We start from the raw sequence: 27,341 nt of genomic DNA, 5'->3' as shown, positions 1-27,341 counted from the left end.
TGGACAGCTAAAATGCATTGGAAAAAGGATAGGGCTGAAACCTGCTCCTTTAGAGTAGCCAATCGGAGTCCCTGATCCAAACCAACGTGGAGGAAGGCCAGGATTCGTGAGATGGAAAAGCGGAGGGGGTGGAACCGATGGGATTAACACCACCTAAAATAAGACAACCAAGTGCGATGGTAAATCCTTTTGGATTGAGTCTTCTGGGCCTTAATCATGGCCAGATCAGAGAAACCTTTGAACTTCAAAACCTCCGCTTAAAACAGCCAAGCGGTCAAACGCAGCTGAGGTAAAAGCAGAGTGGAACATTGGATCTTGGGAAAGGAGGTTGTGGTGCAGAGGAATCGGCCACGGGGCGTCTGCTAAGAAGAGCATGAGATCCGGGTATCAAGCTCTGCGAGGACAGTCTGGGGCCCTGGCTGGGATTCCTGCGTCCTTGACCCTTTTCAGCACTCGAGACAGGAGTGGAAGGGGGGGGGGGAAGATAAAAGGATGACCAGGGGAGAACCAGAGCGTCGGCCCCTAGTCAAATGGATCATGAGATCCAAGTCGTCTGGAGACTTGTCCCAAAAAGATAGAATTGCCAGCTGTGGAGATCGGGAGTTAAATTGAGCAAATGGGGCTGCATCGAAGGTTGAAACCATCATCCCCAAGACTTTCATGCAAAAGCGGGTGGAGCAAGGAACATTTCTGCGGAGTACGGTCACTCTGTGTCAGAGTGGAGATTTTATCCTTGGGTAAGAATACTTTGGCTGCCTGTGTATACAGGACCATCCCTAGAAACTCCATTCTCAGAGAAGGAGTGAGGGATGACATGGTGCTGTTGATTAGCCATGTGAATCTGCAAAGGCAATCCAGTGTAATGTTGAGGCTGTCCAAGTTGGACGATCTTCTGGGCACATATGACATAACCACTATCCCCCTGGATCTGAGGAGAGCCATGGGCGCCACCATGACCATGGTGAGGACCCTTGGAGCCATGGCCAGCCCAAAGGGGAGGGCCACAAACTGGAAATACTCGGAACCTGCTGCAAATAAGCATCCTTGATGTCTATTGAGGACAGAAGCTTGTCGACATCCAAGGAAACCAACACTGATTGCAGAGACTTCATGTGAAACCCTTTGAGTCTCCACATATCGATTGGGACGTTTTAGATCCAAAATGGATCCAAGAGATCCATACTTATTTTGGACAGTGAAAGGTTTGAATAAAACCCTTTGTCCCAGTACCAACTCCAGAACTGTTCAATTACTCCTTGATAGGGGCGGCTTTGAATGGCTTGAGAAAAAGCTTAGAGCCTGGAGGGGCACTGAGGGGGCATTGACAGGAGAAATGCCGGGGGGGGGGGGTGGGCGAGGACAAAACTATTTAGTAGCCTGTCGACAACCTCCCGCACCTAGGCAGGATAAGCTTGGGTGAGGGCAAATTTTCAGGTTGTGGTAGCCCACTGTGCCGGAGCGGGTCTAGAGGGGCTGCCAGGAGTTTCTAGACCAGAAGGAAGGTCTTTGCGCTCAGAAGGGACGGGAGTCACGCAAATTTTGCCTCGGACGTGGGGCAGAGTACCGAAATGAACAAAACCATATGTCTTCTGACCTAGAAAACTGGGCGTAGTCTTTGAGTGTGGAAGAAAAGTGCTCCTTCCTTGTGTAGCCTCAAAAATTAGTTAGACCAGGTCCATAAAGGAGATCCTGGGCAAATGGAAGGGCGAAAACCTTCCTAGAGGCACGATCAGTGTTCCAGTTCCTAGTCCAAATGGCCCTGCAGAGAGCTAGCGCATTAGCCATGGCCTTAGCCGACCTTTGGGCAGCTTGGACAGAGACGTCAGATATATTTAGACATCTGTAAAAGCTGTGCAGCTAACAGGGAAGTATCCAGCCGAGATTCCCCCGAATCAATTGCGTCCTGTAGTTGAGTAGCTATTTCAATACTAGCCAAGCTAACCCAATTTGCTGCAAAAGAGGGACTGACTGAAGCTGCGGCCGGACTAAAATTGACTTTTGCTGTAGACTCTACTTTGGCATCAACAGGATCCTTTAAGGTGGAAGCATCTGCAACAGTATTTTCATAAAGCCGGGCCAATTTGGGGGTACACTCAGAGAAAGGGGAATCCCATGATGGTTTAGGCGGAGGGCATTGAACACAGACTGGGTCAGACTGCCCGCATGGAAACTTAGTACTGCACCGCACACACGCAAAGTGTGTTACAATGGTGAGGGGGCTGAGGGTCTTCGGAGCTTTTCCCTTTATTATAAGTCTTTTACAAAAAAAACACTATAGCCAATGGCTATCCTACCAGACCACCTAAGTGTGGTGTCCTCCGTGAAGTAGGAATGTTTCCATCGCTGTACAACTGTTGTACACCGCTCAGTGTACTATGGTGTTCGCTACCGGTGATCGAGGGAAGCGTCTGAGAACAGAATAACCCCTCCCCTCCAGCCAAAAAACCCTGTGCCGCACTGGTTGGACAGGGCGGTCATGCGACTCAGGTCCCACCTGGTGATCAATCAGAAAGTGAAAACGGCACGGGAAACCGGTGGGGTGGGAAGAGCAGGCATGAGCACGATGGAGCGTGGCCAGCTTGCGGCCTAGCAGAGAACCAAAGAAGGGGCCTAAATTAATGGCACCCCCAGCGGAACGCTAAGGCTTGCAGTAAAGAACAGAAGATATGTCTGCCAGCACATAAGTGTTAGAAAACCAATTAGTAAGGACACTACACCTCAGAATAAAAAAAGTCCTCTATATATAGTTACATAATTACATAGTTAGCACGGCTGAAAAAAGACACATGTCCATCAAGTTCAACCAAGGGACGGGAAAAGGGAAGGGAAAAATGTCTACACATAGGAGCTAATACTTTTTTGTTCTAGGAAATTATCTAACCCTTTTTTAAAGCCATCTACTGTCCCTGCTGTGACCAGCTCCTGCGGTAGGCTATTCCATAGATTCACAGTTCTTAAAGTAAAGAACGCATGTCGCCTCTGCAGGTTGAACCTTTTTTTCTCCAGACGGATGGAGTGCCCCCTTGTTTTTTGAGGGGGTTTTACATGGAACAGGATTTCACCATATTTTTTGTATGTGCCATTAATATATTTATATAAATTAATCATATCCCCCCTTAGTCGTCTTTTTTCAAGGCTAAATAGGTTTAATTCTTTTAATCTTTCCTCATAACTTAGATCATCCATGCCCCTAATTAGCTTCTTGGTCTTCTTTGTATTTATTCCAACTCCAGGGCATCCTTTCTATGAACTGGAGCCCAGAACTGAACTGCATATTCTAGATGAGGCCTCACTAATGCTTTGTAAAGTGGCAATATTACATCCCTGTCCCGTGAGTCCATGCCTCTTTTAATACACGACAATATCCTGCTGGCATTTGAAGCAGCTGATTGACAATGCATGCTGTTATTTAGTTTATGATTTACAAGTACACCCAGATCCTTCTCAACTAGTGACTCCACCAGTGTAGCTCCCCCTAGGACATACAGTGAAGGAAATAAGTATTTGATCCCTTGCTGATTTTGTAAGTTTGCCCACTGTCAAAGTCATGAACAGTCTAGAATATTTAGGCTAGGTTAATTTTACCAGTGAGAGATAGATTATATAAAAAAAAAAAATTAAAAATCACATAGTCAAAATTATATATATTTATTTGCATTGTGCACAGAGAAATAAGTATTTGATGCCCTACCAACCATTAAGGCCCTGTTCACACGGAGTTTTTTGCAGGAGGAAAATTCCTCCTGTAAAAACTGACCCTGGAGGTTTTCATGTTTGATGTGGTTTTTGACGTGGTTTTTGAGGCGGTTTTCCAGCCGGTTTTTGCCGAGGTTTTCACACGCATGAGGCTGGGTTCACACAACCATGTTACGTCCATAATGTACGGAACGTATTTCGGCCGGAAGACCCGGACCGAAGACAGTGCAGGGAGCCGGGCTCCTAGCATCATAGTGATGTACGACGCTAGGAGTCCCTGCCTCTGCGTGGAACTACTGTCCCGTACTGTAATCATGATTACAGTACGGGACAGTTGTCCTGCAGCGAGGCAGGGACTCCTAGCGTCGTACATCACTATGATGCTAGGAGCCCGGCTCCCTGCACTGTCTTCGGTCCGGGTCTTCCGGCTGAAATACGTTCCGTACATTACGGACGTAACATGGTCGTGTGAACCCAGCCTGACATCCTTCTGTCAACGGATCTGTCACCATTGAAATGAATGGTGATGCAAACGGAACTTACTTCACACTTGCCTTTCCGTTGAGGGGTTCCCCTGACTGAAAGCACCGACGGAACCCCTCAGCAGAAACCACGTTGATGTGAACAGGCCCACATTAAAAAAAACATTGTTTTCTGTTTGCATCATCATTGACTTCAATGCTGATGGATCCGTTGCTAATGGGATTCCCTACACTGCGGTATTGGTTCAGTCGAAACGACAGAACCCTTTGCACAACGGGGACAAACAGAAACCATTAGCAACGGATCTGTCACCACTTCACACTTGCCTTTCCGTTGAGGGGTTCCCCTGACTGAAAGCACCGACGGAACCCCTCAGCGGAAACCACGCTGATGTGAACAGGCCCACATTAAAAAAAAAAAAAGTATACTTACTTCTTGAATCAATTTCCCAACATCAATGTCCATTCGGTGGTACACCTCTGCTGTCGTCATTTCTGTTCCTGAAATGTTAAAAAAAAATAAAAAAGAGATGACATACATGAACAACTGCATAACAAAATTAAAAAATTAAAAATAAAAAAATCTAAAAAAAAAATCTACAAAAAAAAATGCACAGCTCCATACATGTATAGCATGTATGGAACATAGGAGCAATTGCACTTACTTGTATTCGATTTGGATGCAGGACTTCGGTTTTCTGTATCCCTGAGTTCTGTCCACGATGTTTTTCAGGCTCCACGAGCAGACAGGAAATGACAGCCCCTTGCTGGGCTGGACTAGCAGCAGGAGACGACTCCTGCAAGAAACTCCTCCAAAACACTCGGCAATATACTCGTCAGAAAACACCTCACTAGTTTGAGGTGTTTTTTGACGTGTCCCCATTGCTTTCAATGCGGTTTTGGACGCGGAAAACGCATCAAGAAGGGTCATGTCCCTTCTTTTTGCCGCGAGGCGTTTTTTTTACTCGCGGTAAAAAAACGCCTCCGTCTCCCATTGAAATCAATGGGAGTCATTTTGGGTCGTTTTTGGCGCGTTTTCCGACGCGTTTTCCGCGTCAAAAAACGTGTCAAAAAACTCCGTGTGAACAGGGCCTAAGAGTTCATCCTCCTCCAGACCAGTTACACGCTCCAAATCAACTTGGTGCCTGCATTAAAGACAGCTGTCTTAAATGGTCACCTGTATAAAAGACTCCTGTCCACAGACTCAATTAATCAGTCTGACTCTAACCTCTACAACATGGGCAAGACCAAAGAGCTTTCTAAGGATGTCAGGGACAAGATCATAGACCTGCACAAGGCTGGAATGGGCTACAAAACCATAAGTAAGACGCTGGGTGAGAAGGAGACAACTGTTGGTGCAATAGTAAGAAAATGGAAGACGTACAAAATGACTGTCAATCGACATCGATCAGGGGCTCCATGCAAAATCTCACCTCGTGGGGTATCCCTGATCCTGAGGAATGTGAGAGCTCAGCCAAAAACTACACGGGGGGAACTTGTTAGTGATCTCAAGGCAGCTGGGACCACAGTCACTAAGAAAACCATTGGTAACACATTACGCCGTAATGGATTAAAATCCTGCAGTGCCCGCAAGGTCCCCCTGCTCAGGAAGGCACATGTACAGGCCCGTCTGAAGTTTGCAAATGAACATCTGGATGATTCTGAGAGTGATTGGGAGAAGGTGCTGTGGTCAGATGAGACTAAAATTGAGCTCTTTAGCATTAAGTCAACTCGCCGTGTTTGGAGGAAGAGAAATGCTGCCTATGACCCAAAGAACACCGTCCCCACTGTCAAGCATGGAGGTGGAAACATTATGTTTTGGGGGTGTTTCTCTGCTAAGGGCACAGGACTACTTCACCGCATCAATGGGAGAATGGATGGAGCCATGTACCGTCAAATTCCTGAGTGACAACCTCCTTCCCTCCACCAGGACATTAAAAATGGGTCGTGGCTGGGTCTTCCAGCACGACAATGACCCGAAACATACAGCCAAGGCAACAAAGGAGTCGCTCAAAAAGAAGCACATTAAGGTCATGGAGTGGCCTAACCAGTCTCCAGACCTTAATCCCATCGAAAACTTATGGAGGGAGCTGAAGATCCGAGTTGCCAAGCGACAGCCTCGAAATCTTAATGATTTACAGATGATCTGCAAAGAGGAGTGGGCCAAAATTCCATCTAACATGTGTGCAAACCTCATCATCAACTACAAAAAACGTCTGACTGTTGTGCTTGCCAATAAGGGTTTTGCCACCAAGTATTAAGTCTTGTTTGCCAAAGGGATCAAATACTTATTTCTCTGTGCACAATGCAAATAAATATATATAATTTTGACAATGTGATTTTATGTTTTTTTTTTTTTTTATATATAATCTATCTCTCACTGGTAAAATTAACCTAGCCTAAAAATTCTAGACTGGTCATGACTTTCACAGTGGGCAAACTTACAAAATCAGCAAGGGATCAAATACTTATTTCCTTCACTGTATGTTGCATGCAGGTTGTTGGTACCCAGATGCATAACTTTCAATTTATCTACATTAAACTTAATTTGCCAACTAGATGCCCAAACACTTAGTTTGTTTAAATCTGCTTGCAATTAACGAACATCTTCCATAGACTGAACTATATTACATAGCTTGGTGACATCTGCAAAAATAGAAATAGTGCTATTAATCCCATCCTCTATATCATTAATAAATAAGTTGAATAATAGTGGTCCCAGCACTGAACCCTGGGGTACACCACTTATTACCGGGTACCATTCAGAGTAGGAATCATTGACCACAATTCTCTGGATACGGTCCTTGAGCCAATTCTCAATCCAATTAGAAACTATATTTTCTAAACCTAATTTACCCATTAGACGTCTATGGGGGACAGTGTCAAATGCCTTTGCAAAGTCCAAAAACACTATATCCACAGCGGCCCCTCTGTCTAGGCTTCTGCTCACCTCTTCATAAAAACAAATCAGGTTAGTTTGACAACTTCTGTCCTTAGTATTATAAGTGACAGCCAGCACGGTTTTACTATTTTTTGTCACATAATCCTGTATATTGTCCCTCAATAGCCCCTCAAACATTTTCCCCACGATGGATGTTAAGCTTACTGGTCTATAATTACCCGGGGAAGACCTAGAGCCCTTTTTGAATATAGGCACCACATTAAAAGGTTTCAACCTCCTCACAGTATTCACCCACTATTGTCTCTTTCACACTTGCCTTCATATCACGTCTCACATACAGACATACACCACCGCCTTTCCTATTTGTCCTGTCTTTCCGAAACAGTGTAAAACCCTGTAGATTTACAGCCCAGTCTTGTGAAGAGTCCAGACATGTTTCAGCAACACCAACTATATCTATATTTTCTTCCAGTACCAAGGCCTCCAGCTCCCCCATTTTGCTTGCTAGACTTCTGGCATTTGTGAACATACACTTTAACTTGCCTTTCAGTTTTTCACTTTTATTATCAGAAATGTGATTTGACATTATTTGTGCATTTTTATTTACACTGCCGTTATGTAACAAAAGGATCTCCTTATCCTGTTGTCTAGTCCTCTCCCCACATTCTGTTTCTCCCCCCACCAATATAGTCTGACCTCTCTCTAACCTGACTACCCCTTTTTTTTCTACATTGACCTCCCTCCTCCGCCCTAGTTTAAATACTCCATCACCCCAGCCAGAATTCTCTCCGCCAGCACAGCGGACCCCCTTCCATTTAGGTGCAAATCATCTGCAGAATACAGTTTGTACCCCAATGAAAAGTCAGCCCAGTGCTCTAGAACACAAAGCCTTCTCCTCTACACCAAGACTTAAGCCATGCATTTAACTCCCTGAGCTCCCGCTGTCTTTCCTGTGATGAGCATGGCACAGGCAGTATTCCTGAGAATACAACCTTGGAGGTCCTTTCCTTCAGCTTGTAGCCTAGTTCTTTAAAATTATTATTAAGGCTCCTCCACCTACCATTTATTCTGTCGTTGGTACCGACATGGACCACAACAGCTGGATCATCACCAGCCCCTCCCAGCAATTTGTCCACCCGTTCCACCACATGCCGAAGCCTGGCACCAGGGAGACAGCAAACCATTCGGTTGAGGTGGTCTTGGCGACAAATTATTCTATCCGTCTTCCTGATTATAGAATCCCCTACGACTATCAATTGTCTTGGCTTACCTGCATTACCATCCCGCCGACTACTAGCTGGGCTGTTCTCCCGGCTGTTAGAGAGATCAGTATCCACTAGGGCTGCCATTTCTGAGACGGACACCCTCGCATCATCACCCAACTTGGCAATTTTGCTTGGAATGTCCGAAACAGGATCGGCCTTCCTTTTCTTGGACCCCTTTCTACTGCCCCTAACTACATTAACGCAGCTACTTGCCTGATCCTGCTCACCCACGTCTTCACCCTCCAGTTCTAACCCACTAACTGCATACTCCGTGAGCAGCAAGCTCCGCTCAAGATTGTCTATCTTCCTCAGTGTTGCATTTTGCTCCTCCAGATCTCTAATGAGAGCTTCCAGGTCACCAACATGCTCACATCTGCCACAGAGGTATTCACCCTGGAACTCAGGCTCCAGTCGTGCATACATATGGCAAACTGTGCACTGAAGAAAACCTCCAATCTTGCTGGCCATTATCCCAGTTACAAAAAAACAGCGAACAGTTGTTAATGCAAAAAGAATAGAAGAGTACTTACTGGGGCTTTAGCTCTTTTTAACTCCGGTTTTTGTAACTCCACTTGATATACAGACCAAGCCCACCAGAGCAGGCTCTACAGTGTACTGAGGCCTAATTTATACCACCTGGGACCAGCTAACCCCTCCCCCTAGTCAGCTGCTCAACAGGAAGTAAGCTGCAAAGAAAAAATGGTTTTAAATTGTGTCACTTTTGCAAACTTTTTAGCAAGCAAGCAATCAATACATATATCACATACAACGGCCCCCCACTTTGTCACACACAACACAGTAAGGCAATCTGGTTTTTGTAACTCCACTTGATATACAGACCACTTGTTTAGCAAGCCCACCAGTGCGCAAAATCCGCTGACATAGTCTGAATGCTCCATCACCACAGCAGCTCCCAATTGTGGGGGAAGGACGACGGACGACTTGCGTGTCAGTCGCCTTCAGGAGCAGCCTGTCACCCCTTTGGAAAACGCACACACGTAGTGTGGCTGGCCGGCATCCATTAACCGCCGGTGGGGTAATCGGGGACTGGGTAACGGAGGCGGGGAACATCCAACAGAGTGGTGGGCATCCATTGAGGTGGGAAGAGCATCCGCTAAAATGGCAGGCATCCACTGAAAAAGTGGGAATTTCTCCCACCCAGCGCCCGCAGGGGAGTCACCAAGTGAAACACTCGAGGGACTTGCACCCTGCACCTGAAAGATAAAAGAAAACAAATCTAGCAGAATTCAGTGCAGGACATGTCTGCCTCCTACGCTAAAACCGAGTGCTCAGCAGAGGATACAGCCCACGGGGTGGAGCTACACATTTGTTTTTATATTTACCTAGTGACAGCAGCCTATACCCATGGCACTGTGTCCCCAGTGAATACTTTAATGAGTAAAGACGTTTTGTCGGTCCAAAATTTTTAATAAATTATTGGCTCTACTTTGACAGATGAAGAAATAAATACAAAAGGCCTACATGTATAAAAGTGTGGCTTCCAACACAGTCAGAGACTGAACAGAAGCTTGCCAGATCTGAAGGTTATGATTAGCCAGAGTACACATACAGTATTTTATACTAACAAATCTGCACTGTTCCTTACTGACACTAGAAAATAAACATTTCAAATTTAAATAAGAATTCTGTAGAGCATCTTAATAAAAAGTGTTACAGTTCTATTTGCTAAGCTGGATTTCCACAATACTGTGCCCCTATTAGACTGAAATTTAAATATTTAAGGCAGAGGCTTAGCTAGGTTCTTCAGTACCTGGGGAAAAGATTCAGTTTGGCTCCCCACCCCACCCATGGTAAATTTCTTAATCAATGAGGTGTAATTCTTTTTCTTTATGTAACTCTAGCATAAAACCATTTGTACATTTTACAAGCAATATAGTTATAGAAGGTAGTTAACGTAACAATATATTAAGAGAAAATAAAATTAAAGAGGTCAGTGTGCCTGACTAAAACATATTGTATAACTGAGGCTAATGAGACTATGTTGAAATTATGAACAGCTTCCTCTTGAGATAGTGCCACACTCCCCACCTCTAGTAGATATTTCCACACTCCCCACCCCTAGTAGATCGCACCATTGGGGCCCCCTGGAGGAGCCCTGGACATCACCGTCCATATATGTATAGTGACATCAGGGGCTTCTCCAAGAGCGGAAACCACGGCCAGAGCGGAAACCACGGCCAGAGCGTCGGCAGCGCTCTGGCCAGGGATTCTACTCCAGGAGTCATCTCTGACGTCACTGTTCATATATTGACAGGGAGGTCAGTGGCTCCCTCTAGGAGCGGAATACCCAGCCAGAGTGTCGGCAACGCTCTGGTCGGGGATTCCTCTCCTAGAGGAGCCCCTGACATCACAGTTGATATATGGACCGTGACGTCAGGGGCTTCTCCAGGAGCAGAATCCCCATCAACACTCTGGCCGGGGACTCCGCTCCAGGAGGAGCCTCTGACACCTGTACAGCCAGTTCGGCACCCGCTACCTTCCCTCCTAGTTGCTCCCGGTGCATATGCCCCCCCCCACCTAGCTACGCCTGTGATTTTAGGGGCACAGTAGACTGATGTGGTCATGCAAATTGCATCATTAAGGGACAACATTATGATCAACTTTTTAAGCACAAATTATTTAAGTCTTACAGCATTCCAGCAGTGGACTTTGAACATGCTAGTGGTATTAACGGGCCCTACCGTAAACCAAATACAAATAAAACATCAATGAAATAGTAAATATAATCTATTATATAATGTAAAACTACACAAACACACTGAAGCAATGAGACATTCATGATCAAAATATAAATACTTTATTATTTTACAGACATTAAATACATGTTTAACAATGGAAATAGGATATTTATATATTGAAATGTTTAACACACAAGTCAATGACATCAAAATATTATAAAAACGGATCAGAAAATTATGCAAGAAATGACAGAAAAGGAAAATACGACATCATTACAGGTACATAGAAAAAAATCCAGCCACCCATTGAATTGGCTACGTTTTAAAGAGCATTTATATGCAATATCCATTTTAACGGTGTGTAAAGTTTATTGTGAAAATAACATTTTTAATACTGACAATAAGAGTGTATTAGTGTTTTTATAAAAAAAAAAGCCGGCATTTATAAGTAGCACTACATAGATTTATAATGGAAAATCACAAGTGTGGCTTGACATAATAGAAGTAAAAAGGTCCAGATAATGCATTTTTTACTCAGGAAAACATAGCCAAGAGGAATGCCTAATTGATGTAGTTATATGCCAACAAATCCATTCACTCACTTACACTCAATTTACCACTTAACAAATATTATAACAGTAGTTCCTCCCTCACATAAATAAGCATAGATCCCTTAGAATTCCAGGTACATTTGCAGCAAACGCAGGATAATGGCAATAATTCACTATCTCTCTTCCACATATTAAACACAATCAGTGCACTTAAATGTGCTTTAGGTGTAGCTATGTTACGCACAATTCGTGTAAAAAGGCAAGAAAAATATACACATACATCCCTTATGCACACCCTAGTGTATTATCTGGCTAGAAGAAACATTAAACAGATGTGACTACTTTAGCACCAAATTTATGTCGTCACATTCAGTTAGCTTTTGGTTTACATTTATTTTGAATATATGATGTAAAAGTTCCTATAAAAAACACTACACAGATTAAAAATAGTCAGCATTATTCAGTTTGGATACAGCATTTTGGTCTCTATGGCAGTTTTAATTAACTGCATATCTACCCAAACCAGTGTTCAGCTAGTTGCAGCAAACGGTCACTTATTCGGTTGCATTTTAAGAGGCAGGAAGTCTGGGCTGTTGTCCTGGGAAATAAGCCGACAATATCGGAGAACTTCCAGATTTAGTTAAAGCAGGCTTAGGCGGTCCTAAAACAAAAAGGAAGAAAAAACTATTTTACATTGTTTGAGGCCAACTATATTAAAAGGCTTGATCTGGCACTAGCTCCCTCACCAAAAAATGGCTTTGCAGAGTCAAACATGCATGTTTTACTCATTGACCCTGCAGAAGCCTCTATTTTGTGCATTAGCAAAAGAAATTCACCAATGATTACAGCTTGCTCTAAGTCCATTCTGTAGGCACAGTCCGCTAAATCAGCTCTACTGTACACTGTGACACAGGAATTCCATTTGTCACTGTATAGGAGTTTGTGCACAAGGTTTAAGACGGTTATAATGAATCATAAGACGATACCTTTGATTTCATGGTGAAGCATTGACATTACTATTTCAACTCACCTGAACTTGAATTATTCCCATTCTTTGGTACTTTGACAGGGACACTTGCATTTCTTTTAAGGTACTTCATATCTAACCCGTTTGGGTCACTGTATCAACAACAAATCAATCCATTAAATTATGTAACATCAATTGAATTCTTAGGCCAGGTTCCCACAGCCCCGTTTTGAAACTTTTTTAGGTTTGCTTTTATTTATTTTAAAAAAGGGAAAAAGCATACTTTTTCAAATCCTATTTTTGATTTTTAAGACGTAAAACGGTTTCTCTACAATGCAACTATGCTCTTCATTGCCATAGCCGTGGAGTGAAAAACAGTTGTTTTTCACGTCTGAGTTGCACACGTGCATGACACGTTTTCACGGATCCCCATAGACTTGAGTCTATCAAGGGTTCTGTGAAAACGGACGAAAATAGGACATGTTCTCTTCTTCATTGTACCCTTCACACGGTCTGTTAAAACAACCTCCCCAATGAAATACATGCGTCCGTTTGACGGCCGTCACACTGATGTATAGTACGCCGTCTGAATTCTGCCTAAGAGTTTGTGTGGCACAACTGAAAATCCAAATACCTCATCATTTTGTTAGAGTTTTTCGGTTTCAGCAAATAAAGCATACTTACTGTATAATAAAAAGTTATGCAACTTTCTAATATACATTGAGTAGCAAAGCTCCATGAATTTCAAGACCTCTGCTTGTAGTCATTGCTTGAGAACCTTAATTATTTACTTCCAAGTGGTAAGCATCTGTCCTAGATTGTTAAAAACCACTCATGTTTTTTGGGGTTTCGTGTAGGTCATAGGGGGGGGGAGGGGGGTTATATGGAGCAGGATCACGGGCTGTTACTGCCGACACCCTTCTCTAACGGTCGAAATCCGAGATAACTGGATGTTTAACCACTTCGATGCCACGGTCAATAGCGACCGCAGAATCTTACCTGTTAGAAAAAAGGGGACGGCCCCTCCAAAAAGCCCACCGAAATAAAACCCCTCATACGGCCACGTCAATAGAAAATTAAAAAGTTATGGCCCTTGGAGGGAGAGGAAGGAAAAAACGAAAACACGAAAAATCTCTGGGTCATTAACCCCTTCGTGTCTAAGCCTGTTTTGGCCTTAAGGACAATTTTTTTCAAATCTGACATGTATCACTTGAAGTGATAATAACTTGGGAATTATTTTATTTTTTCAAGCGATTCTGAGATTGTTTTCTCGTGACACATTGGACTTTAACCCTTTCATGCCGACAATCTGTAGATACACGTCCTTTTCGCACATACCCCGTGCTGCCAGGGCGTGTATATACAGATCTCTATTCCAGCCGGCATAGCGATGTGAAAAGTGCTTGGACGCCGGCTGTGTCAGTGTCCGCGGCTCCCCAGCAACCTGTTCTCCGACAGCCGAACCGATTGGTTCGGCTACAGAGAATATGATCACCGTTATTAACTGCTTCCTGACCGCCCACCGTAAATTCACGTCGGCGCTTGCTGGGCTCTGTGCAGCGCCGACGTGAATTCACAGTGGGTGTTAAAAGCGCGATCCGGGTGTCTCAGAGTAGTGCTGACACCCGGATCGCGCTGTTAACCCCTGCCTCTGGTCCCAGAGACATGACCGGGACCTGATTGGTTCAGGTCCCGATCATGTGATCGCAGGGAAAGTTTGTTGTAGCAACAAACTGGAAAGTTTGTTGCTACAACAAACTTTCCCGAGGACCGATTGTGGGTGCTGCCGTCGGTTGCATGGCAAATCCGGAGGCCATACAATGGCCTCCGGTCTGCCATTCACGGAAGCCTATGAGGATCAGCTGGTCCTTTTGATAATTTTTTTATTATATATTTTAGAAGGGATGGTGACCAAAAAAATTGCGATTCTGGTATTGCTTTTTCTTAAAAAAAAATTAGCGGTGTTCACCGTGCGGGAAAAATAACAGTTTTATAGTTTGGGTCATGGTGATACCAAATATGTGTACTTTATCGGTTTAATTTTTTTTCCTATAATAAAAGACTTATTATAGGGAAAAAAAAAGGCAGCTTTACATTTTTTAACTTTGAACTTTTTTATAACTTTTTTTTTTCCCCACTAGTGGACTTGAAGACCTGCACCTCTCATCTTTAGTCGAATACATTGCACTACCCACGCTGATGGCGCAGGCTCAGCTTCTGAGCCCGCCGCCATCTTTCATTTGCTAAATTGTAGTTCAATGCTATAACCTTTCTTGGATTAGCAAGAGAGTGAAATCATAGCCGGGCACTAGTACGCTCATATACCGGGGTGATCACTAAATGAGAGTGGTAATGTTTTACTGCCCTCACTGATCAGGTGAATAGCGGCGAGCGTGTCAGCTGTCTAAGCTCTCGGCACACAGTGCACAGTGATCAGGGAGCTTAGAGCGCTCACGCTACGGAGTGTGTGGATTCCAATAATAACCACACACAACATAGTGATCTTTTGATACTTTCAGTAGCTACATATGTACTAATCATGCCGCGGTTTGGACTGGTTAGCAACCTATGATAACATGGTGCATTGAATAGAGCAGCTAGTTTCACCAGTAAGAGAGATACTTTTGTATTAAAATAAAGAAATACTGGAATAAAGCATCAATTCTGTATTTTCAACTGAAGTGATCTCCACCAGCAATGATTACGATTCATTAAACCCAACCTTCCCTACTTATTCCCATTTAATTATATTACTACATCACATTCTAAATTAAAAATCATGAAAAGGTAATTTGGCAGCAAGTAAGAGGTTTATAATTAAAAAATAGAAATAAAAATAAATGGGATTTGATAATTCACAATAGGGTGTTCTTAATAAAGGGACTGCTCACCGGTCAGGCAATTTATACCAGTTTAAATATTCTTAAGAGATCGTGATTCAAGTAACTTTTTTTCCCTTTTTAATTTTTTTCTTATCCGCATTCCCCTTCCCTATTGTTAATAATTAAACTATACATATTTATTATTGCCGCAATCGTACAGAACCATAGAATAAAAGTTAACATGTTTAAACTGCATAGTCAATGGCGTAAATTTAAAACCTGAAAAACAAATGCTGGAATAGCGTTTTTTTTTTTCCAATTCCCTCCCAACAAAAAAGTTAATAAAATGCAATCAATATGCTATGTGCACCCATGTCTCTTAGAAATGTAACAGTGAAAAAAATAAAAATAGTGCTTGTCATGAACGTGCAAAAAAGCCTGGTCATTAAGGGGTTAATATAAAAAAAAAAAGCGTGAAAACCAAACAATTCAGCGAACGTCCAAGAAAAGCCACTGTATTTACAAAACCTGGTGCTGACCTGTCTCCCCACTCATCTATGGCTATGTGACGATCACCTCTATATACAAGAGAATACTGCAAGGCTGAGGAGAACAGGGGAAGTGCCAGAGTCCAATAATTTCTCTGTGGGCCTTATAGGCACTACACGAAGTTGACAGAGCCGCTATAAAAGGATAACCCCAGAGTAAACATTTATATTGCCCCTAACCATTGGATTCAGCAGAACACAAGCGCAAGAGAGTGCAATAAAAACTCAGACAAATTCACTAACAAACATACCATGAGGTAGGAGGCAAAATAGGAGTGGATGTAGAAGGGATATGCCTGGGATCAGGACTGGGACTGCAATCAGCAGGGAAATTTAAACTGAATCTCACCTACAGCAAGGAAAACAAAAATAAATAAATATATAAAATAAAAAACATTTTATACACCATTGTCCCACAGCAAAACTCTTAAAAAGTATAGCAATAGGATATAAAAATCACACTTTGGGCTCGAAATAAGAAAGTACTACTAGAAAATTATATCCAAATAACAGTAGTTTCCTGCATTTGTTATTATCAATATTGAGTAGAGTGCTCCCGTAATCACCATGATTGTGCCTAATGTCAAATCCAAGTGTTATAACAGTGATTTAAAAAAGTGCCTGCCTGGGGGCCAAGCCTTGAACCACTGGGGCCTTGTACACTTGTTCGTAAAGCTGGGGTAAGACTGTTGGCATAGTACTTAGATGGATGAGATGCTGTTGAAGCAAAGTAGGGATCATTACCTGTGGGAAACCGCGGCTGAAAAAAGAAAAGAATATTTGAGAAACGTTGCCAAGGATTTTTTTTTTTGCTAAATCAAATTAAAAAAAGGTAATGACACAAATACTAGTGTTTTGTAGAAAAAGCATCGGGATGGGTCTTGTTGAGGGTTTTCCACATTTTTTTTTCTGCTTTACGTGGATCAGGTTTTGAAAACCCCATGCACATGTATTGTATTTGGGATTATCGTAAGCGTATTGACCCGCGTAATAACGTTAACATACCGCTTTTACCGCAAAAACAAAAAAGTCAAAATACCATTGGAGAACTTGTTTTTTTTTCCCCCATTCCACTCCAAAAATATTTTTTCTTTAGTTTCAGTACAGTATATTCTACATTAAAAAGCTATGTAAACCTGCGAACATTTTTTTTTTTTTTTAAATAAAACAATGTATCATGTTGTTTAGCCCTTTCATGACCAAGGGTCATTGATGCCCGCGTCCAGGTCAAATTTTCCATTTCTAATGTGCACTTCTTTAAACGATAATATCTTTGCAACCGCTTTGAATATCCTAACTATTTTTACTTTGTTTTTTTACAAGACTCATGAGGCTTTAGGCTTTTCTAGATTAGTTGAATTCCATGTTTTACATTTTTAATAAGAGCAGACAAATCACTAAAAATGAGAAAAAAAACAAAAAAACTTCTGTAATTTTCTTAATAAATTCATCTATGGTGTGTGTGTGTGTGTGTGTGTGTGTGTGTGTGTGTGTGTGTGCGTAAGTGTGTGTGTAAGTGTGTGCGTATACACACAGGGGGGGGAGAAAAGTGCAGACTGCTTCATTGTGAGCAGCGCTGCACTTGCAACTTTAGTTTCATTTAAAAAAAAAAAAAAAAACACGTTTGTTTTATGAAGCTAAGTCAAAGAGGTGTCAGCACTTGTAGAGAGAGCTGACACATAGATTAGTGCAGGGCTGCTCATGCTGAAGCAGCTCTGCACTCATTAAACCCCGATGCACGCTGCAAAATAGTAAAATAGATAGTAATACCACACAAAATAGTTACTAGTTCACATATCCCATATGTCTACTTTATGTTTACATCGTTTTTTTAATGTTCTTTTCTTTTTCTAGGACGTTACCAGGCTTAGAACTGTCGCAGCAATTTCTCACATATTCAACCTATATTTAACAAAGACAATAAACTGAAGGAAATATTCCCAGATTTACCACTCCTTGCCTACAAACAGCCACCAAACCTAAGGAATCTCCTGGTCAGAAGTGCCCTCTCACCACCATCAGAGACTGGCACTTTTCCTTGCAACAGTAGAAAATGCAAGACCTGTATCAACATCTGGTCATCAAACACCATCCACATCCCAAACACGCAGCAGGACTATAAAATCACTGGCACGTTCTCCTGTACATCCTCCAATGTAGTGTACATGATCCTGTGTACAAGGTGCATCAATAAAGGAATCTACATTGGAGAAACAATACAAAAACTACAAACCAGGATAAATCTACACAGACATACAATAAAACAGGAGGTGGACTAGTGACTAATATATTGTGCCCAGCTTGTGCCACTGGAGACACACACACACCATAAATTATTAAGTGGGTTCTCCAGAGTACAGTAATACCCCATATGTTTAGGCACACTGTAGAGCTCAGGAGGGTGGGTGCGCCATTTAGCTTTTGGAGTGAAGATTTTGCTTAGCAGTAGTTTTACTGCTATCTCAGCTAATAATTTGGGGGCATATGTAATTTGAGCTGAGTACATCAGGGCATAAGGGGGTAAATAATAAAAATACAGAGATGTGTGCTGCGCTTTAACTGGTTCACGAACGTCCACAGTATTTATATGCCAGGCATTCCAGGTCCTTAAAACCTGTGCCATAGTCCAATGAGACCCAGCACAGCCCCAACAGTGACAGTCACTGGAGTTGTGCAGCCCCAGTAACAGTGGAAAAACATTTTGTAAAAGGAGACAAAGAAAAAAAGTCCCCCAAAGGGCTTTTATGACCTTTGAGGAACAAGCAATAATAATAAAAAAAAGTAAAATAAGGGTGTGAATAAACTAAAAATACATACACATAACATACCCAGCCAACAAAACTCATTCCCCATGCCAATCATGGTCGTAACGCAAGCCCTGATCAAATTATATCAAAATTTACGGTAGACAATGACCATCACAAATAAAAGGTCTATTTTAGCGTAAAACTATATTACCAGAAAAAAAAAAAAGGTGAAAGTTACAAAAAGCATATCATTCACTATTCTTTTCAAACTATAAGTCCCTGTTCACACGGAAACCGCTGCAAAAAACACGCGGCAAGAAATGGCCGAAATTGCCTCCCATTGATTTCAATGGCTGGTGGAGGAGTTTTATTCCCGCGAGCAGAAAAAAATACTCACAGGAAAGAGCAGCGACATGCCCTATCTTGAGGCGTTTTCCGCCTCAAAAACCCCATTTCTGCCTGCAAAAACTGTGTGAACAGGGCCTTAGCCTAAAAATTCTAATAGCAAAAAAGAGGTGTATAAAAATTATAAAAAAAAAAGAAACCTGCATGGTCTACGGAAAAAAACGTTGCAAAAATCAAACGCTAGCCCACCAAATAAAAAAAGAAACAGAAAGTCATAGCAGTTTAACGCGTGCCAAGAATGGATAAGACTGTCTGGTCCTGAACCGGTTAAAGCAATCCTTTATGTACAGGCCAGTGCCGCACAGATAAATGGTGTCCATACTTATCACTTTTTGTAACACACACTGCCCCTTTTCGGAACCTTTCATTCTTTGCATTTTGGGGAATAGCGCTAGGAAAGTGTTGCCCTGGTAGAATGCGGGTACCTTCGCTTTCAGATGTGCTTGTTCCCTCCGCTTCCTAGAGCCCAAATATTTGGGCCTTAACTACTTCATGAAACTGAAGGAATGTTCCCCACTGACCTGTAAATAATTTACTGATGACATTTCTTTTAAGCATCATATTAGTCAATAGGAAAAAAAATGTGAAAAAATATATGAAGGAATAAACATTAAGCTAACAAAGGAAAATGAACAGATGGTCTTACAAAAAAAACAAAACTAAAAAAAAAAACACCACACATTTATATACGGTCTCTTCACACTTCCTACAGTCCAGAGCAATGTGTTCCATATCCTTTTTCATCTAACCTGGGGGATGTATTTTCGGCTTTAAAACACCTGTCCATGTATTCTTAAGAATTGTTTTCTCCTTCAGATTACCATCAGATTTAGTTTACAGCCATCTGTTGCACACCTGAAAAACTTAGCAGAATGTGTGTACTGCACACTCAGGAGCCATCTGAAAACAAGATCTACTCTATTTGGATTGCTTTAAAAGAAAATAAATATATATTTTTTTATATTATTTAAAAAAACTACAAAAAAAAACCAACACTTAATACAGTTAAATGGTCCAAAACATTTTAACTTTGCATAAAGCAATGGTACAAGCAAGGACACTTTTTAATATCTCTTAATAGAGAAAAATTGCTCTCTTTACTCAACAGGCTCCTTCCCTCTCCCCTTCGAAGGCTGGATTCACAGGTTCATGTTCGGTCCGTAAAGGACGGAACATACTTCGGCCGCAAGTCCCGGACCGAACACACTGCAGGGAGCTGGGCTCCTAGCATCATAGTCATCTATGACGCTAGGAGTCAATGCCTCGCTGCGGGACAACTGTCCCGTACTGTAATCATGTTTTCAGTACGGGACAGTAGCTCCACGGAGAGGCAGGGACTCCTAGCGTCGTACATAACTATGATGCTAGGAGCCCGGCTCGCTGCAGTGTGTTCGGTCCGGGACATGCGGCAAAAATACGTTCCGTCCTTTACGGACCGAACATGCTCATGTGAATCCAGCCTAACTGTTCACTTAGACCTAATTCACACAAGCGTGTTTAATCCGTCATATAAGGTCCCTGTGTCGGCCGCATTTCCCGGACCGAACACAGGGAGCCGGGCTCCTAGCATCATAGTTATCTATGACACTAGGAGTCCCTGCCTCTCCGTGGAACTACTGTCCCGTACTGAAAACATGATTACAGTACGGGACAGTTTTCCCACAGCGAGGCAGTGACACCTAGCGTCATAGATAACTATGCATCCGACACACGGACCGTATATCACGGACCGAACACGCTCGTGTGAATTAGGCCTTAGGCTGAGTTTTCACATCGTGGTCAAAATGCATTTTTTATGCTGTGATTTGACAAAATCATTAAAAAAACAAAACACATTTTGACCGTGACGTGGCGTGGGCTCATTCAGACGAGTGTTGTAAAATTAGTCTGTTTCATTAGCGAAAAACTGACGATTTGACAGAGTTCTATCAGTGTTGTGTCAGTGCGTTCCGTGTGTCAGTTTTTAACATCAGTGATAATCATTTTTTCACATTAATCCATCAGTTAAAAATGAACAGCACTCAGTGTCAGTGTGCGGTCCGATTTTTCACTGACCCATTGACTTGAGAATCAGACCAAACTAGTGCATGCTGTGCTGATTATCTCTGCACACACCATCGGAACATGTGAAGGAGTCCATTGACATTAATGGGTAAGTGTACAGACAGCGTGCTGTCAGTTATACATTCGGACAGCACGTGGACATGAACATCACTTATCTGAATAAGCCTTAACTGATTTAAAGAGGCTCTGTCACCAGTTTATAACTGCCCTATCTCCTACCTAATCTAATAGCCGCTTTAATATAGATAACTACTGTTTCGTTTTTTTGAAAAACTTATTTTTGACCCGTCTGCGTCCTGATGGGAACGGGTTTTCACCCACCCACCTACCTAGTGAGTATGGCCTTTTTTGTGGTTTTGATGATCTTTATGTCCCATTTTTTCTGTTTGTGTTTTTAAATTAGGAACGAAAAGTTCTGGTTAGGGACTCGCAAGGCACTGGGGACCCTTGACGTTGGGTTGCGAGCTTTGCGTATTTTGGCCAAAATAACAACTAATACCCCATGTTTCATGGATATTTCTTACTACGTATACTACACTTTTTTTCAGGACGCAGCCGGGTCTTATATGCTGGGAGGGCATGATGTGCTGGCGTTTGGTTTGGAATGCAGAGCAGCCCGCTTTAGCTAACACTAGCGGCGTTACAAATAGGCTGTTATTCGGCAAGATACGCCATGCCTGACGACCAGCACATTATCCCTCCACGTATTACACATAGTACTGACACCCCATGTACTATTCACAGCACTGACCCCTATTTATCACATTTATTTATTTATTTATTTTTTTTACATTATTACACACTTTCATACATACATATTTATTTTTTACCATCCATTCACACCCTAGCACTACACTGACACTCATTTATCGCACACCTTTGAGCACTTAGTCCGCCACTCCCCTCAAGACTAGTGGGAGGGGCTATCACTACTTAATGCACACTCCTTCTGCAGCATTCTTTGACCCGTCTGCGTCCTGATGGGAACGGGTTTTCACCCACCCACCTACCTAGTGAGTATGGCCTTTTTTGTGGTTTTGATGATCTTTATGTCCCATTTTTTCTGTTTGTGTTTTTAAATTAGGAACGAAAAGTTCTGGTTAGGGACTCGCAAGGCACTGGGGACCCTTGACGTTGGGTTGCGAGCTTTGCGTATTTTGGCCAAAATAACAACTAATACCCCATGTTTCATGGATATTTCTTACTACGTATACTACACTTTTTTTCAGGACGCAGCCGGGTCTTATATGCTGGGAGGGCATGATGTGCTGGCGTTTGGTTTGGAATGCAGAGCAGCCCGCTTTAGCTAACACTAGCGGCGTTACAAATAGGCTGTTATTCGGCAAGATACGCCATGCCTGACGACCAGCACATTATCCCTCCACGTATTACACATAGTACTGACACCCCATGTACTATTCACAGCACTGACCCCTATTTATCACATTTATTTATTTATTTATTTTTTTTACATTATTACACACTTTCATACATACATATTTATTTTTTACCATCCATTCACACCCTAGCACTACACTGACACTCATTTATCGCACACCTTTGAGCACTTAGTCCGCCACTCCCCTCAAGACTAGTGGGAGGGGCTATCACTACTTAATGCACACTCCTTCTGCAGCATTCTTTGACCCGTCTGCGTCCTGATGGGAACGGGTTTTCACCCACCCACCTACCTAGTGAGTATGGCCTTTTTTGTGGTTTTGATGATCTTTATGTCCCATTTTTTCTGTTTGTGTTTTTAAATTAGGAACGAAAAGTTCTGGTTAGGGACTCGCAAGGCACTGGGGACCCTTGACGTTGGGTTGCGAGCTTTGCGTATTTTGGCCAAAATAACAACTAATACCCCATGTTTCATGGATATTTCTTACTACGTATACTACACTTTTTTTCAGGACGCAGCCGGGTCTTATATGCTGGGAGGGCATGATGTGCTGGCGTTTGGTTTGGAATGCAGAGCAGCCCGCTTTAGCTAACACTAGCGGCGTTACAAATAGGCTGTTATTCGGCAAGATACGCCATGCCTGACGACCAGCACATTATCCCTCCACGTATTACACATAGTACTGACACCCCATGTACTATTCACAGCACTGACCCCTATTTATCACATTTATTTATTTATTTATTTTTTTTACATTATTACACACTTTCATACATACATATTTATTTTTTACCATCCATTCACACCCTAGCACTACACTGACACTCATTTATCGCACACCTTTGAGCACTTAGTCCGCCACTCCCCTCAAGACTAGTGGGAGGGGCTATCACTACTTAATGCACACTCCTTCTGCAGCATTCTTTGACCCGTCTGCGTCCTGATGGGAACGGGTTTTCACCCACCCACCTACCTAGTGAGTATGGCCTTTTTTGTGGTTTTGATGATCTTTATGTCCCATTTTTTCTGTTTGTGTTTTTAAATTAGGAACGAAAAGTTCTGGTTAGGGACTCGCAAGGCACTGGGGACCCTTGACGTTGGGTTGCGAGCTTTGCGTATTTTGGCCAAAATAACAACTAATACCCCATGTTTCATGGATATTTCTTACTACGTATACTACACTTTTTTTCAGGACGCAGCCGGGTCTTATATGCTGGGAGGGCATGATGTGCTGGCGTTTGGTTTGGAATGCAGAGCAGCCCGCTTTAGCTAACACTAGCGGCGTTACAAATAGGCTGTTATTCGGCAAGATACGCCATGCCTGACGACCAGCACATTATCCCTCCACGTATTACACATAGTACTGACACCCCATGTACTATTCACAGCACTGACCCCTATTTATCACATTTATTTATTTATTTATTTTTTTTACATTATTACACACTTTCATACATACATATTTATTTTTTACCATCCATTCACACCCTAGCACTACACTGACACTCATTTATCGCACACCTTTGAGCACTTAGTCCGCCACTCCCCTCAAGACTAGTGGGAGGGGCTATCACTACTTAATGCACACTCCTTCTGCAGCATTCTTTGACCCGTCTGCGTCCTGATGGGAACGGGTTTTCACCCACCCACCTACCTAGTGAGTATGGCCTTTTTTGTGGTTTTGATGATCTTTATGTCCCATTTTTTCTGTTTGTGTTTTTAAATTAGGAACGAAAAGTTCTGGTTAGGGACTCGCAAGGCACTGGGGACCCTTGACGTTGGGTTGCGAGCTTTGCGTATTTTGGCCAAAATAACAACTAATACCCCATGTTTCATGGATATTTCTTACTACGTATACTACACTTTTTTTCAGGACGCAGCCGGGTCTTATATGCTGGGAGGGCATGATGTGCTGGCGTTTGGTTTGGAATGCAGAGCAGCCCGCTTTAGCTAACACTAGCGGCGTTACAAATAGGCTGTTATTCGGCAAGATACGCCATGCCTGACGACCAGCACATTATCCCTCCACGTATTACACATAGTACTGACACCCCATGTACTATTCACAGCACTGACCCCTATTTATCACATTTATTTATTTATTTATTTTTTTTACATTATTACACACTTTCATACATACATATTTATTTTTTACCATCCATTCACACCCTAGCACTACACTGACACTCATTTATCGCACACCTTTGAGCACTTAGTCCGCCACTCCCCTCAAGACTAGTGGGAGGGGCTATCACTACTTAATGCACACTCCTTCTGCAGCATTCTTTGACCCGTCTGCGTCCTGATGGGAACGGGTTTTCACCCACCCACCTACCTAGTGAGTATGGCCTTTTTTGTGGTTTTGATGATCTTTATGTCCCATTTTTTCTGTTTGTGTTTTTAAATTAGGAACGAAAAGTTCTGGTTAGGGACTCGCAAGGCACTGGGGACCCTTGACGTTGGGTTGCGAGCTTTGCGTATTTTGGCCAAAATAACAACTAATACCCCATGTTTCATGGATATTTCTTACTACGTATACTACACTTTTTTTCAGGACGCAGCCGGGTCTTATATGCTGGGAGGGCATGATGTGCTGGCGTTTGGTTTGGAATGCAGAGCAGCCCGCTTTAGCTAACACTAGCGGCGTTACAAATAGGCTGTTATTCGGCAAGATACGCCATGCCTGACGACCAGCACATTATCCCTCCACGTATTACACATAGTACTGACACCCCATGTACTATTCACAGCACTGACCCCTATTTATCACATTCATTTATTTATTTATTTTTTTTACATTATTACACACTTTCATACATACATATTTATTTTTTACCATCCATTCACACCCTAGCACTACACTGACACTCATTTATCGCACACCTTTGAGCACTTAGTCCGCCACTCCCCTCAAGACTAGTGGGAGGGGCTATCACTACTTAATGCACACTCCTTCTGCAGCATTCTTTGACCCGTCTGCGTCCTGATGGGAACGGGTTTTCACCCACCCACCTACCTAGTGAGTATGGCCTTTTTTGTGGTTTTGAAAACATGATTACAGTACGGGACAGTTTTCCCACAGCGAGGCAGTGACACCTAGCGTCATAGATAACTATGCATCCGACACACGGACCGTATATCACGGACCGAACACGCTCGTGTGAATTAGGCCTTAGGCTGAGTTTTCACATCGTGGTCAAAATGCATTTTTTATGCTGTGATTTGACAAAATCATTAAAAAAACAAAACACATTTTGACCGTGACGTGGCGTGGGCTCATTCAGACGAGTGTTGTAAAATTAGTCTGTTTCATTAGCGAAAAACTGACGATTTGACAGAGTTCTATCAGTGTTGTGTCAGTGCGTTCCGTGTGTCAGTTTTTAACATCAGTGATAATCATTTTTTCACATTAATCCATCAGTTAAAAATGAACAGCACTCAGTGTCAGTGTGCGGTCCGATTTTTCACTGACCCATTGACTTGAGAATCAGACCAAACTAGTGCATGCTGTGCTGATTATCTCTGCACACACCATCGGAACATGTGAAGGAGTCCATTGACATTAATGGGTAAGTGTACAGACAGCGTGCTGTCAGTTATACATTCGGACAGCACGTGGACATGAACATCACTTATCTGAATAAGCCTTAACTGATTTAAAGAGGCTCTGTCACCAGTTTATAACTGCCCTATCTCCTACCTAATCTAATAGCCGCTTTAATATAGATAACTACTGTTTCGTTTTTTTGAAAAACTTATTTTTGACCAAGTTATGAACATTTTAAGATTTATGCAAATTTGTTCTTAATGCCCAACTGGGCGTTTTTTGTTTTTTACTTTTCACTAAGTTGGCGATGTAAAGAAAAAAAGTGTAGTACGCTGACCAATCAGTGTCATACACTTCTTTATTCCAGCCCAGCTTGATCCACAGAACAACATCATCCCGCGAGTCCTTCACCAGAGCGATAAGCTGGTGACAGAGCCGCTTTAACTGCTTTTTTCTGCCTCCTCAGGACAAGACAGACAGATCACCGGGGGTTTAGGTAACAGCTGCCCATTGAAATCTATGAAGATGTGAGGGAACAGAGAGAGAAAGGCAGAGAGACCCACACAGACGATACTGTAGCTTCTAGTAAGTGGATTCACAGCTATATTGCCCATTACTACTGTGTTAGCACCTCCATTCTGCTGCATCTTCTATATATGATAGAGATAGGGGAGCAGGATTCTTCTCTTCTCTGTGTGAAGTGTATAGAAGACATCGTAGCAGTTAGGCTCCACCCACTATCTCAGAGAAAACTGAGAATTAAAGAAAGCATTCAGAGGGGGGGGGGGGAATACAATAGCAAGTAATAGTGTTATTCCCAATTTAGACACAACAGCTTATTCTTAAAAAAGTCACCTTAAATAGTACAACATAGAGGAAACTAAGAAAACTAGAAGAATTTATCATACAACATAAAGAACACAAGTTTTGATCAGTGGGGGTCTGAGCACTGAGACCCCCACCGATCGCTACAAACAAAGCGGCAGAAGCACTCGGGTTAGCACTCAGCCGCTTAAGTATATGATCAGGTTTTTTCGGAAAGCTCAGGTACGGGCTCATAGCCTTTCTATGCAGTCCGTACACAGTTACCTCGGCTTTCCGAGTAAAGTCGATCTGAACAAGTGGCTCAGTGCTTAAGAGAGTGCTTCTGCAGCTTCGTTTTAGCGATGGGTGGGAGTCTCAGCGCTCAGACCCCTACCGATCAAAACTTTCGACATGTCACAATGACATGTCAGAAGTTTTCTGAA

General features: G+C 42.6%; 1 protein-coding gene across 1 annotated transcript in view; it reads right to left on the bottom strand.

The window, feature by feature from the left end:
* Nucleotides 1-11,301: 11,301 nt before the first annotated feature.
* LOC142742591 (spindle assembly abnormal protein 6 homolog) overlaps nt 11,302-27,341 on the bottom strand; it is a 129,568-nt gene continuing 113,528 nt past the window's right edge. Inside the window, exons 14-16 of the mRNA XM_075852515.1 lie at nt 16,184-16,281; nt 12,626-12,714; nt 11,302-12,256 (exon numbers count right to left, since the gene is read on the bottom strand). Of these exons, the coding sequence (XP_075708630.1) occupies nt 12,165-12,256; nt 12,626-12,714; nt 16,184-16,281 (279 nt within the window). The 3' untranslated portion in view covers nt 11,302-12,164. The remainder of the gene's footprint in view (nt 12,257-12,625; nt 12,715-16,183; nt 16,282-27,341) is intronic.

Source organism: Rhinoderma darwinii, chromosome 1 (assembly GCF_050947455.1).
Source record: "Rhinoderma darwinii isolate aRhiDar2 chromosome 1, aRhiDar2.hap1, whole genome shotgun sequence".
Lineage (NCBI taxonomy): Eukaryota > Metazoa > Chordata > Amphibia > Anura > Rhinodermatidae > Rhinoderma > Rhinoderma darwinii.
The sequence above is the reverse complement of the archived record's forward strand: the minus strand, read 5'-3'. Positions and strand labels throughout refer to the sequence as shown.